At 44.8% G+C, this 14,373-nt stretch overlaps 1 protein-coding gene across 1 annotated transcript in view; it reads left to right on the forward strand.

Annotated features, from left to right (window-relative positions):
* Ppm1h (protein phosphatase, Mg2+/Mn2+ dependent, 1H) overlaps positions 1–14,373 on the forward strand; it is a 260,861-nt gene that overhangs the window by 164,644 nt on the left and 81,844 nt on the right. The window contains exon 5 of the mRNA NM_001271079.2: positions 12,785–12,869. Coding sequence (NP_001258008.1) covers positions 12,785–12,869 — 85 coding nt within the window. The remainder of the gene's footprint in view (positions 1–12,784; positions 12,870–14,373) is intronic.

Below are 14,373 nucleotides of genomic sequence, written 5' to 3' on the forward strand. Positions count from 1 at the left end.
TGACCGAAGTGCTCAGACATCCCTGTACACCAACTCGGGCCCTGAGGTTTGGCCAGGAGAGTCTGCAGACCAAGCCTCCACAGTTGTCTATGGCAGGTCCTCAAGGATCCCCATGAGGCTTTAGCCTCTGGATCATAAAACATATATATTTTATTCTGTTTTTTGTTTGTTTGTTTGTTTTTTAGCAAGACTTTTCATCTTTTTAAAAATTTTTTTTATTAACTTGAGTATTTCTTATTTACATTTCGAGTGTTATTCCCTTTCCCGGTTTCCAAGCCAACATCCCCCAACCCCTCCCCCTGCCCCTCCCCTTCTTTATGAGTGTTCCCCTCCCCATCCTCCCCCCATTGCCGCCCTCCCTCCAACAATCACGTTCACTGGGGGTTCAGTCTTAGCAGGACCCAGGGCTTCCCCTTCCACTGGTGCTCTTACTAGGATATTCATTGCTACCTATGAGGTTGGAGCCCAGGGTCAGTCCATGTATAGTCCTTAGGTATTGGCTTAGTCCCTGGAAGCTCTGGTTGCTTGGCATTGTTGTTCATATGGGGTCTTGAGCCCCTTCAAGCTCTTCCAGTTCTTTCTCTGATTCCTTCAACGGGGGTCCCATTTTCAGTTCAGTGGTTTGCTGCTGGCATTCGCCTATGTATTTGCTGTATTCTGGCTGTGTCTCTCAGGAGAGATCTACATCCGGCTCCTGTCTGCCTGCACTTCTTTGCTTCATCCATCTTGTCTAATTGGGTGGCTGTATATGTTTGGGCCACATGTGGGGCAGGCTCTGAATGGGTGTTCCTTCTGTGTCTGTTTTAATCTTTGCCTCTCTATTCCCTGCCAAGGGTATTCTTGTTCCCCTTTTAAAGAAGGAGTGAAGCATTCACATTTTGATCATCCGTCTTGAGTTTCATGTGTTCTAGGCATCTAGGGTAATTCAGGCATTTGGGCTAATAGCCACTTATCAATGAGTGCATACCATGTGTGTTTTTCTGTGATTGGGTTACCTCACTTAGGATGATATTTTCCAGTTCCAACCATTTGCCTACGAATTTCATAAAGTCATTGTTTTTGATAGCTGAGTAATATTCCATTGTGTAGATGTACCACATTTTCTGTATCCATTCCTCTGTTGAAGGGCATCTGGGTTCTTTCCAGCTTCTGGCTATTATAAATAAGGCTGCTATGAACATAGTGGAGCACGTGTCTTTTTTACATGTTGGGGCATCTTTTGGGTTTATGCTCAAGAGAGGTATAGCTGGATCCTCAGGTAGTTCAATGTCCAATTTTCTGAGGAACCTCCAGACTGATTTCCAGAATGGTTGTACCAGTCTACAATCCCACCAACAATGGAGGAGTGTTCCTCTTTCTCCGCATCCTCGCCAGCATCTGCTGTCACCTGAGTTTTTGATCTTAGCCATTCTCACTGGTGTGAGGTGAAATCTCAGGGTTGTTTTGATTTGCATTTCCCTTATGACTAAAGATGTTGAACATTTCTTTAGGTGTTTCTCAGCCATTCGGCATTCCTCAGCTGTGAATTCTTTGTTTAGCTCTGAACCCCATTTTTAATAGGGTTATTTGTCTCCCTGCGGTCTAACTTCTTGAGTTCTTTGTATATTTTGGATATAAGGCCTCTATCTGTTGTAGGATTGGTAAAGATCTTTTCCCAATCTGTTGGTTGCCGTTTTGTCCTAACCACAGTGTCCTTTGCCTTACAGAAGCTTTGCAGTTTTATGAGATCCCATTTGTCGATTCTTGATCTTAGAGCACAAGCCATTGGTGTTTTGTTCAGGAAATTTTTTCCAGTGCCCATGTGTTCCAGATGCTGCCCTAGTTTTTCTTCTGTTAGTTTGAGTGTTGAGTGTAACTGGTTGTTTTTAATGGCCATGTCCAAACCAATATATTCAGCAGTTCCTCTTGTGACATTCACGCTGTTTCCAGTCTTGGCCATAAGAAGTAACATCAGTACTTGATTTCTTCTCTGCATCCTGTGCATAGCCTTTGAATATTTTAGGCTACATTCCCCAAAGTGAGCTGGCTAAAGCATTGAATGTGTAGCTGTAATTTTAGTGGTTTTTAGCTATGTAACCATTTCCATTAATTATGAGAATAACTGTTTTTACCCCACAAAGAATGACTATGTAATACTGATTTTTACATGTTTTCCAACATTACTTTGATTTTAATATGCTGCGTCCCAGCCTCTCGAGAGCTCAATCTTCTCATGTGTTTATCCAACACTTGAAATTTCTACTGTGGATGTGTCCTGATGCAGTTTCACTGGGACTTGTTTTGTCCTGATTTTTCTTTTCTTTTCCTGGTTTATCCAGTGCCTTCTGGGGCTTTGGTCAGTCCCACCCTGAGGACAGACATCACAGTCACACTGCTGTGAGATTTAACAGCGCTGACAGTGAACTCTCCCTATGAGAAATCATAAAATCAAATGACTGTTGGAAATGAGTGTCCCAGATTCCTTTCTTGTTCCCTTTTGACTACCTAAATATTTTCACTCATGAAAGAGTGGGTATTTTTCATTCTAAAATATAACCTTCGAAGATTTGAAGACCCGGGACTTTCTAGAACCTTTTCACTGAACTCACAATTCCCTATGGAGTAAATCACCTTCGTCCCCTCACATGCCTGGCATTTGGGAGGGAGGGTCTCCAAACCGAGATCCAGCCGACTCATAAGAACTTACTACTAAACCTGGCCATTCAGTCATAAACAATTCAGCCATAAGCAATCTCTACACGGCAACAAAAACAGGTTTCAGCCGTGTCTGTGAACGACAGACTGACCTTAACATGGGGGACATGTTTAAGAATCATTCTTTCTGTAGAGAGAATAGAAGTCTCTAGACGCTTCTCACTTAATTCCACTAAATGGAGTAGGAGGTAGATGGAATATCACCTAAAATCTGACCACATCAGTAACCACAAGTCAGGCTCGAGGCTCTAGATCAGAGGTTCCCAACACCCTAACGCTGTGACCCTTTAATGCCATTCCTCATGCTGTGGTGACCCCCAACTGTAAAATTACTTTTGACGCTAGTTCATAGCCGTAATTTTGCTACTGCTCTGAACCGTGATGTTAGTATCTGATATGCATGGTGACGTTGCTATCTGATATGCATGATATCTGATGTACAGCCCCTGGGAAAGAGCCATTCAGCCCCCAGAGGAGTCACGATGCACAGGTTGAGAACCGTTGCTCTAGAAGGGACACGGGAGGCCCTGTTCCCCTCGGCCCTCATTGCTCCTTCAGCTTTTGTTCTGTTTTGATTTTGACTTTAAGGAAATCATCTTGTAAAATAATAAAGAAGACATAAAAGTGCAGGGCTTATGACGAGAGAATGTAGCTTTAATCCCAGCATCCTCTGCTTTATGAGTCGGCCAGGATGAGATCTGCCAATCTTCACACCCACTCTGGCATATTAATCCCAAGATCAGAGGATAAAAGAGAGAGAGATCAAAGGGAAGCCACACGTTACATAGGAAGGGGCGCCACAATGTGGGGACTGGACGGGTTGGCGGCCAAACACTTTAATCTATGGGTGCCTCGTAAAGGAAGAATGTTGTAGTTCAAACAGAAGGGAGGACTTGTGTGTAGAGTGGAGTTTGGATATGCTTGCTTACCCAAGGAAGCAATGGGCAAGGCTTAGCATAGTCTACACTGGGAGGAATGCCGATACTCATGGGCGTTTGAAATTTACAAATGTACACATGGGAACTGGCTGCTGCCCTTGCTGCTTTCTCCCTCCTCTGCCCTATAAGAAGACTCACACCCCCTTGCCCTTCACATGAGTTCTCAGCAATGATGTCTGTGAAGGCCTGTCATCATCGTTATCTTGCAAAACCATTGGAAAGATGTGTAGGTTTTATAACTGTTTGTTACCTTTTTGTCTACCTTGTGTGCATGTGTGCACAGCATAAGGAGGAGAGCAGACCATAACACACAGGTCAGTGACCTATCTGTCACATACTGGGCACTGGACACTGGACACTGGACACTTAGAGAAAGTGACGGAGCTCTACCTGGAAAATACCCTCAGTGTGTTCTTAGAAACATCTCCGAAACCAGCGAATGCATTTGGGACTGGTAAGGGCTGAGGCACAACCAGGGATGGGATCCTCTGGGGTCACAGAGAAAGGGCACTGAAGGTAGCCCAGGAGGACGGTGGGAGGCATTCTGAGTCAACTTTGGCATACGTGGGCCATTGAAAGATACGAGAGGAAAAGAAAGAGCAAGGTGAACACTAGAAATAGAGGCAGGAACCAGATGGTGGGAGAAAATGGAAATGCCAGGAAAGGGAGGGGATAGCACACGTCAAGAGCGATGCTTTAAAACTGCCTTGTGAGCCAAGTGGGGTAGCATGTGCCTGCACTTGAGCACTTGAGAGACCAAGGCAGGAAGATCATAAGCTGTAAGTCTACCTGGGCTACACAGCAAGACCTTATACGTGTATAGGCGCGAACACACACACACACACACACACACACACACACACACACCAACTATGTGTGTGTGTTCTGTCTTATTCTTGTATAATCCAAGTACAGTGAAATAGCTAGAAGTAGCAGAGGTTGGGCAGGATGGGGAAAGGTAGAGGGGGAGGGGGACATGGGAGAAACCGGAGTCTGCTCTGACATCCTATAGTATAGCAGGGAAAGTATGCTTCAGGACGTTGCATACTCAGATCACTGGTAGAAATGACCGTGAGTAAGCCTGGCGTGGTGACCAACACCTTTCTATCCCAGCATCGAGGAGGCAGAGGCAAGTGGATCTCTGTGAGTTCCTATGAGCCTGATCTATACACCAAGTTCCAGTGAAAAATGGAACAACATAGAGAGACCTTGGAGAGAGAGAGAGGGAAGGGAAGGGGGAGGGGAGGGAGGGAAGGAGGGAGGGAGGAAGGGAGGATTTGAGTGTTCCAGTCCCAAAGAAGGTATATAGGATAAAGCTAAGGCTGACAGATCTGCCAATTACCATGTAATCTTCAATATTTTTAGATATTGATGATCATCTCTCATATATGTACATACTACTTTATTAAATCTTTTAAAATATTATTTGATGTATATGAGTACACTGTAGCTGTCCTCAGACACACCAGAAGAGGTCATCAGATCCCACTACAAATGTTTGTGAGCCACCATGTGGTTGCCGGGAATTGAACTCAGGACCTCTGGAAGAGCAGTCAGTGCTCTTAACCGCTGAGCCATTTCTCCAGCCCCTGGTTAAAATGTTTTAAAAGCCCACTCATGGGTGAGAAGTGGGCAGAGCTGGTAGCTGTTTCAAGACTGAAGCATGACAGAGATGGGCTGGCTGCAAAGACAACCTGAAATCTCAGTACATGTCGATGTCATGCAGTCACTCAGCAAACACCGAGGGTACACTGTCAGGGACATCTTGGTTGCCATGTGAACCGGTAGTCATGCAAAACCCCACTATGAAAAAGATACCACATTTGCTTTAGTGTCCTGATCCCACCGTCTTGAATCTTCCTATTCTGTGAGTGCATGTGTTTGTACATACATGTTGGTATGTATGTGCCTCGTGCCTCTCTCAGCCGCCTTCCTTTCTTTTTGGTGTTGTTCTTTTATGTTTATTGTATGTATGTGGGTGCTTTGCCTGCATGTAGATCTGCATAGCATGTGTTTAAAGTGCATGAGGCAGCCAGAAGAGGGTGTCAGGTTCTCTGGAACTGGAGTTTCAGACCTCTGTTCAAGGACTCAAACCTGGGTCCTCCAGACGAGCAGCCAGTGCTCTTAACTGCTGAGCCATCTCTCTAGCCCCGCCATCTTTTTTATTTTAAAGATAGGGTCTTTGCTGAACCTGGAACTCAACAGTTTGGCTGCCAGGTGAGGCCCTAGGATCTTCTTGTCCCCAGCTCTGAGGTGACAAATGGCTATTTTACATGGGTGCTGGGACCAAACCTCCATGGCAAGCACTTTACTGACTGAGTCATTTTTCAGCCACAGGTTTTCAATTTTTAAAAACAGGGTCCTGTGACTGTATTTTGGGTTTTTTGTATGTTTGTTTGTTTGTTTTTGCACTGGGATCTGAAATTATAAAACCTGTTCCATCAACAATTGCCTAATGCCATGTGCAGTACTGGGTTATGACGTTGGTGACCTCAAGCACGATTGCTATAGGAACGTACTGGCCAGCATGGGAGAGACACAGGTACTCAGTTGAATTGTGATATCTTCTGTCTAGGGATGAGTCACAGGCAAAGGGGACATGGAAGAGAAGAGCCCAGCATAGCTTTGTGGTAAGAGCAAGAAAGGAGAGGGTAAGAACAGTCGATAAGAACTAGAGGAGAGAAGTAAAAAACTAGTGCGAGGTAGCCCTAAGAACCAGGACTGGGTTCAGATGCTACCAGGGGATTCTGGGCAATGGCTTATCCCATAGAGATCGTATGGACCAGTGGTTCTCAACTCTCCTAATGCTACAACCTGTTAGTACAGTTCCTCATGGGATGGTGACCCCCAACTGTCACATCTCATTGCTATTTCATAACTGTAACTTTGCTAGTGTATGAATCGTCCTGTAAATACCTGATAAAGCAGGATATCTGAAGTATGGCCCTGAACCACTGCTCTGCACTGTGTGGGCAGTGACTGAGTGAACAGGGAGACAAGAAATGAAGTCAGCATTGTCTGAGAGACCAGTGGGCAGAGAGGAAGTAGCAGCATTGAGTGTGCATTGCTGTAAACGTAGAAGCTGCGGCTCAATGAACAGGACGCTGTCTGGTGGGCTTTGGACTAGCAGTGCTGAGGTGGCTTTGAGCTCGTTTTCCGGGGGTTTCAGCATTCTCTTTTGAGCATGGCTTTATACTGTGGCAGAGATTGTCAGTGGAGACAGACATTGAACATCCAGGAATGGAAGTAGAGATCTTTGGAGGGTCCTGAGGTGGTTTGGGGGCAGACTAGTCACACCAGAGGAGGAAAGATGGATGTGGGGAATGGGGACTTTCCAGTTGGAAGGCTCTCTTATCTGGGACGTCAAGTCTGCTAATGCTTTACTGAACAAGCCTTACCTCTTGGTTTCTCTCTCTCTTCCTCGTGTCCGAAGAAACTCCCTGGGACTCCCCTTACCTGCTCTCAAGGTGCCCGCTATGTGGCCTGCACAGTGGTGCAGAGTTTACACTTGGCCTCCTGATACTTTGGGCCTGAGTCCAATGTCTGAGAGGCCACACAGGCTTCTCCCGGGATGGGGGTAAAGGGACAACACCAAATGGCACTTAGACCTTCTTCTTTGGGGAGTCTGACACCCCACCCTCCTTTTGCTCACTATCCTTTCCTCCCTTCCGGCATTTCTGTCTCTCGGGACACAGTCAGATGAAATCTGGGGTCCAGTAGAAAAGAAGAGTTAGAGTAGAAAATTAAGCAACATTCAGGGAGAGGAAGCTGAGGGATGCATCACATAGCAACTCCCATTCCAGCCCTCAGGAGTTGGGGCTCTGCTTTCTCTGCATTGAGATAAGGTCTTAAGCCAGGCTTCTGGCCCGCTTACCCCTTTCATGTTCTATAGATTTCTCCAGGCTCTGTCCGATCCCTGCTCGTTATGATAGCCATTCCCCACTGATCATTAACATACAGGGCGTTTGCAGTGGTGCACAGTGATTTGTGAATGGTGGGGAGGATGGGTGAACTTACAAACGTTTGCTAGTTTTTTGTTTTTTGTTTTTCCATTAACCAAGACATTTTTTATTGGATATTTTTATGTATTTACATTTAAAATGTTATCCCCTTTCTGGGGTTCCCCCCTCTCCCATTCCCCCCTCCTGCTGCTTCTATGAGATTCCTCCCCCTTCACCCACCCACTCCCTACCTCAACACCCTGGCATTCCCCTACATTGGGAAAACGAGCCTTCACAGGACCAAGGCTTCTTCTCCTATTGATTCCAGACAATGCCATCCTCTGCTACATATGCAGCTAGAGCCATGGGTCCCTCCATGTGCACTCTTTAGTTGGTGGTTTAGTCCCTGGGAGCTCTGGGGGATCTGGTTGGTTGATCTTGTTGTTCTTCCTATGGGGTTGCAAACCTCTTCAGCTCCTCGGTCCTTTCTCTAACTCCTCCATTGGGATCCCCTTGTTCAGTCCAATGGTTAGCTGCAAGCATCTTAATCTGTATCAGTGAGGCTCTGGCAGAGCCTCTCAGGAGACACCCATATCAGGATCCTGTCAGCAGGCACTTCTTGGCATCAACAATAGTGACTGGGTTTGGTGACTGCATATGGGATGGATTCCCAGGTGAGGCAGTCTCTGGATGGCCTTTCCTTCAGTCTCTTCTCTACTTTTTGTCCCTGTATTTCCATTAAACAGGAACAATTCTGGGTTTAAATATTGAAAAGGGTGGGTGGCCCCATCTCCCAACCAGAATCATTGCCTAACTTCTAGATATGGTCTCTACAGGTTCTCCCTCTCTTTTGTTGGGCATTTCAGCTAATCTCATCCCTGTTGGGTCCTAGAAGCTCCTTACTTTCCTGGCATCTGGAACTTGCTGGTGGCTACCCCCAGTTCCTCATCCCTCATTGCTACACACCTCTGTTCAAATTCCTTACCCTCTCTATATCATCCCCAGCTCCTCTCTTACCTGATCCTGTCCCCTTTCCCCTCCCCCTCCCCTTTTCCTCCCCAGTCCCTCCCACTCTCTACCTCCCATGAGTATTTTGTTTCCTCTTCTAAGAAGGACTGAAGCATCCACATTTTGGCCTTCCTTCTTCTTGAGCTTCATATGGTCTATGAATTGTATCTTGGGTATTCTGAGCTTTTGGGCTGATATCCACTTATCAATGAGTACATAGCATATGTGGTTTTTGTGACTGAGTTACCTTACACAGGATGATATTTTCTAGTTCTATCATCCATTTGCCTATGAATTTCATGAAATCATTGTTTTTAATAGCTTAAAAGTACTCCATTATGTACATGTACCACATTTTCTGTATCCATTCCTCTGTGAAGGGCATCTGGGTTCTTTCCAGCTTCTGGCTATTATAAATAAGGCTACTACGAACATAGTGGAGCATGTGTCCTTGTTATTTGTTGGAGCAACTTTTGGGTATATGCCCAAGAGTGGTATAGCTGGGTCCTCAGGTAGTTCAATGTCCAATTTTCTGAGGAGCCTCCAGACTGATTTCCAGAATGGTTGTACCAGTTTGCAGTCCCACCAACAATGGAGGAGTGTTCCTCTTTCTCCACATCCTTGCCAGCATCTGTTGTCACCTGAGTTTTTTATCTTAGTCATTCTGACTGGTGTGAGGTGAAATCTCAGGGTGGTTTTGATGTGCATTTCCCTGATGACTAAGGATGTTGAGCATTTCTTTAGGTGCTTCTCTGCCATTTGATATTCCTCAGTTGAGAATTATTTGTTTAGCTCTGTACCCCATTTTTAATAGGGTTATTTGATTCTCTGGAGTCTAATGTCTTGAGTTCTTTGTATATATTAGACATTAGCCCTCCATTGGATGTATGATTGGTAAAGATCTTTTCCCAATCTATTGGTTGCTGTTTTGTCCTAATGACAGTGTCCTTTGCCTTACAGAAGCTTTGCAGTTTTATGAGGTCCCATTTTTCGATTGTTGATCTTTGAGCATAAGCCATTGGAGTTCTGTTCAGGAAATTTTCTCCTGTGCCCTTGTGATTGAGCCTCTTAGCCAATTTCTCTTCTATTAGTTTCAATGTGTGTGATTTTATGTGGAAGATCTTGATCCATTTGGACTTGAGCTTTGTACAACTTGATAAGAATGGATCGATCTGCATTCTTCTACAGGCTGACCTCCAGTTTAACCAGTACCATTTGTTGAAAATGTCTTTTTTTTCCACTGGATGGTTTTACCTTCTTTGTCAAAATCAAGTGACCATAGGTGTGTGGGTTCATTTCTTGGTCTTCAATTTTATTCCATTGATCTACCTGCCTGTCTCTGTACCAATACCATGAAGTTTTTAATCAAGATTGTTCTGTAGTACAGATTGAGGTCAGGGATGGTGATTCCCCCAGAAGTTCTTTTATTATTGAGAATAGTTTTTGCTATCCTGGGTTTTTTGTTATTCCAAATGAATTAGCAAATTGCTATGAAGAATTGAGTTGGAATTTTAATGGGATTACATTGAATCTGTAGATTGCTTTCAGCAAGGTGTCCTTTTTTTACTATATAAATCCTGCCAATCCATGAGCATGGGAGATCGTTGCATCTTCTGAAATCTTCCTCAATTTCTTTCTTCAGAGGCTTGAAGTTCTTGTCATACATATCTTTTACTTTTAGAGTCACACCAAGGTATTTTATATTATTTGTGACTATTGTGAAGGGTATCATTTCCCTAATTTCCTTCTTAGCCTGTTTATTCTTTGAGTTCAGGAAGGCTACTGATTTGATTTGTTTGAGTTAATTTTATACCTAGCCACTTTGCTGAAGTTGTTTATCAGGCTTAGTAGTTCTCTGGTGGAACTTTTGGGGTCACTTATGTATACTATCATATCATCTGCAAATAGCGATATTTTGATGTCTTCCTTCCCAATTTGTATCCCTTTGACCTCCTTTTGTTGTCTGATTGCTGTGGCTAGGACTTCAAGTACTATATTGAATAAGTAGGGAGAGAGTGGGCAGCCTTGTCCCTGATTTTAGTGGGATTGCTTCAAGTTTTTCTCCATTTAGTTTGATGTTGGCTGCTGGTTTGCTGTATATTACTTTTACTATGTTTAGGTATGGGCCTTGAATTCCTGATCTTTCCAGGACTTTTATCATGAAGGGATATTGAATTTTGTCAAAGGCTTTCTCAGCATCTTATGAAATGATCATGTGTTTTTTTTCCTTCGAGTTTGTTTATATAGTAGATTATGTTGATGGATTTCTATATATTGAACCATCCCTGCATCCCTGGGATGAAGCCTTCTTGATCATCGTGAATGATCTATTTAATGTGTTCTTGGATTAGATTTGCTAGAATTTCATTGAGTAGTTTTTCATTGATAAGGGAAATTAGTCTGAAGTTCTCTTTCTTTGTAGGGTCTTGGTGTGGTTTATGTATGGTATAAGCGTAATTGTGGCTTTAAAGAACAAATTTGGTAGTGTTCTTTCTGTTTCTATTTTTGTGGAATAGTTTGAAGAGTATTAGTATTTGGTCTTTGAAGATCTGATAAAAATTCTGCACTAAATCCATCTGGTCCAGGGCTTAAGAAATCTTTATCACATTTTAAGTAGTAAAAGAAGTGTTAAGGAACATCATCACAGCAGGAGCATCTTCCCAGAATGAGCTTCCCTAACATTTCCTGTTTCTAAAGCCAAAAATGCTCTAAAGGCTCCAATATTTTTGTTGTCCCAACCTGTACACCTCCACTGTTTCCTATGATGGGAGCCAATGGGGCACAGATGGCAACAAGTCAATGATGGGATCACAACCAATGAAACCACTCATGAGGGTTGTTTCCCAGATGGAGAATGACTCTCCAAGGTCATGCTGGTAGAAAGTCTGCAAGGTGTTCCCCAGAGCTCAGGGAAGATTCAAAAGCATGTATGTTGGGGAAACCTGGGGGCATAGTTCAGTGGTGAGGTGTTTACCTTGTGTAGGGTCTTTGTGTGTTTTAGGTATGGCATAAGCGTAATTGTGACTTCAAAGAACAAATACACAAGGCCCTTGGTTCAATTTCCAGCACCAGGGTATAAAATGAGCTAAGAAGTTTGTCAGGTCTAAGGTCTCAGGCCCCAGTGACAAAGAGTTGTTAGGTTAGTACACTTCCATGTGTCGTAGATACTGCCACGTTCTGCCACCACCAACCTCTAGAAAGGGGCTGTCGGGTACCACTTCAGGGAGTTGGGATTACATCTCCCTCGGTGGTAGGATTGCTATGTATGAGGCCCTAAGGTTAGTTCCTACAGCAATGAACAGTCTGAGCTCTGAGGGCAAGAGGCAGTGCTGGAGGGAGACCCAGGAAAGGCCTCTTACAGCTTAGCCTCACTGTAGACATCTGCTTGGGGAACTCTACTCCCCCTGGTGCCGAGAGGGCAGTAACTCTTGGGCAGATTTTTTTGGAATGTATGAAGTTTATGAGCCTTAAAACGTTAAGGATAGCTGTTTCCTGACCCCAGCTTATAAACTTAGAAACTGTTGTCTAGGCCAGAAGCGTCCAGCTTCTAACATGCTTAGGAGTCTAATTATAGCAACGGTTCTGGTAGAAAGCCTGGAGTAGAGCCCGAGACTCTGCATTTTCTTCCGTGTTCCCAGGTTAGGCCAGTGTCACTGCTCACTGATCTTCGATGTCCCAAGAGTCTAGATTTGCACTGCCCAAGTACACTAGATGCAAGCCACATCAGACTACTTAAGGCTAAACACCATCGTAATGTAGTTCTCTGGCTGCACATTAGCCTCAGAGCAAAAGGGCAGTATGCGCATGTGGCTGAGGGCAGCCATGTTGGACATTACCTCGATCGCAAAAGGATCAGCAGGACAGCCATGGGTCAGAGTGAGAACTGTTGCAATGTTCACTTGTTTATTCATTCGCCCACTTAGCCCTTGAACATGGACTGTATATGGAGTTAGATGCTTGTTGGCAGGGCATTAAGACAATGGGTCCAGGTAGCCGCAAAGGAAAGAAGCATTCTATGCTAACTTGAGACCAGTACCTCAGAACAGAGTTGCCTGCAACACAGCAAGGGAGCCATAGGTGTTAGAAGCGAACCTACCAGGCACGTGGGTGGTAGGAGAGGATGTGTTGAGTGGACTGTCTGTGACTGTCAGAGAGTCTTTGTGAGTTTGGTTGCCGATGATGCATTTTTTTTTCACATTTCAGGGCCATAATCATCCGAAATGGAGAAATCATCCCCATGTCTTCCGAATTCACCCCTGAGACTGAGCGTCAGAGACTTCAGTACCTGGTAAGAGTCGGGTGGGTCTGGCAGTGGATAACGGTGGTGAGGACGGTGTCAGAGCTGTTTGAGAGGAGCAAATTGCTATGACAGGAGAGCAGCCCCACCAAACCGTCAAAGGACATACGGCATTAACTCCCACACACGCACCTTCTGGATCGCACACCCTGGCTCTGTATGTGACGACACACTCCCCCTCCATGAATTTATTATCGCAACTGGCTTTCCCTCATCTGCAGCCAACAGCACCCTGTAAGGCTGCATCCTCCACTGGGTCAGTGCGCATGTGCAGACTCCTCCCTCATCCGGCAACTCGGTTGAGCTGATGCAGGTCTCGCTGCCATTCACATGACCAGAAGGAGCCTCTACCCCTATGATGTGCCACAACTTCACACTCAAACTCAAGATCCTTCCTGTTTTATTATTTCACCCCCCATGAAAATGCTCTCCACACTGAAAATAAAGTATCCCTGTAGACAGTGTTCTTGGGGTGAAATAATAAAAGGGATTAGGAGACCTGGGCTCCCCCTTAAAAAGTCGACATTTTATGAAAAGCAAACTAAAACTCTTTTCCTTGTCCTCAAACTCCAGGGGGTAAAAGGTGTTAGACACAGGGTCTCAGATAAAAGTAACTGTAGCCATCCCAAGTCCCAAGCTACTTGGGAGGCCAAAGTCTCTGGGCAGTAGCCCAGTAAGTGTAGGGTGTGTGAAGAAAATACTTTCCTGACAGGATCTCCACCAAGGTAGTAAAACTCCAGCAATTTTACTCCCACTCTGCAAATGGACTGGTTCGTCCTGTTTACAGGTTCTTTCCTCTGTTTCTCAGCAATGTAGGCAGTTGGGGTTGTTTATCAAGCATTTCCTTGTGTGTGTGTGTGTGTGTGTGTGTGTGTGTGTGTGTGTGTGTGTGTGAGAGAGAGAGAGAGAGAGAGAGAGAGAGAGAGAGAGAGACAGACAGACAGACAGACAGACAGACAGACAGAGAAGACAGCTTGTGAGAGTCAGTGTTTTCCTCCAGTATGAGTTCCAGAGATTGAACTCAGGTCATCCAGCTAGGCGGCAGGCGCCTTCACTGCTGGCCATCTCCCCTCAGTGATAAGATTACATTCCTTTGGTTGATTTAGAAAGTAGCCCTGGGGGCTGGGGATTTAGCTCAGTGGTAGAGCGCTTACCTAGGAAGCGCAAGGCCCTGGGTTCGGTCCCCAGCTCCGAAAAAAAGAACCAAAAAAAAAAAAAAAAGAAAGTAGCCCTGGACTTTCATTCAGTTCCTCAATGAGAATTCTAGGTTATAACTCCACAACATGACAAGTATGACAACTTGTGCCCTTAATCCTGGCACTCAGGAGGCAGAGGCAGGGGGATCTCTGAGTTTGTGGCCATCCTGGTTTACGTAGTGAGTTCTAGGACAGTCAGGGTTACACAGAGAATCTGTCTCGAAAAAACAACCAACCAACAAACATACAAAAAGCCCAACAACATCATTGTTACTAGTTACCTGGCAACTAGTATGGGA

The sequence above is a fragment of the Rattus norvegicus genome, chromosome 7 (assembly GCF_036323735.1).
Source record: "Rattus norvegicus strain BN/NHsdMcwi chromosome 7, GRCr8, whole genome shotgun sequence".
NCBI classification, from domain to species: domain Eukaryota; kingdom Metazoa; phylum Chordata; class Mammalia; order Rodentia; family Muridae; genus Rattus; species Rattus norvegicus.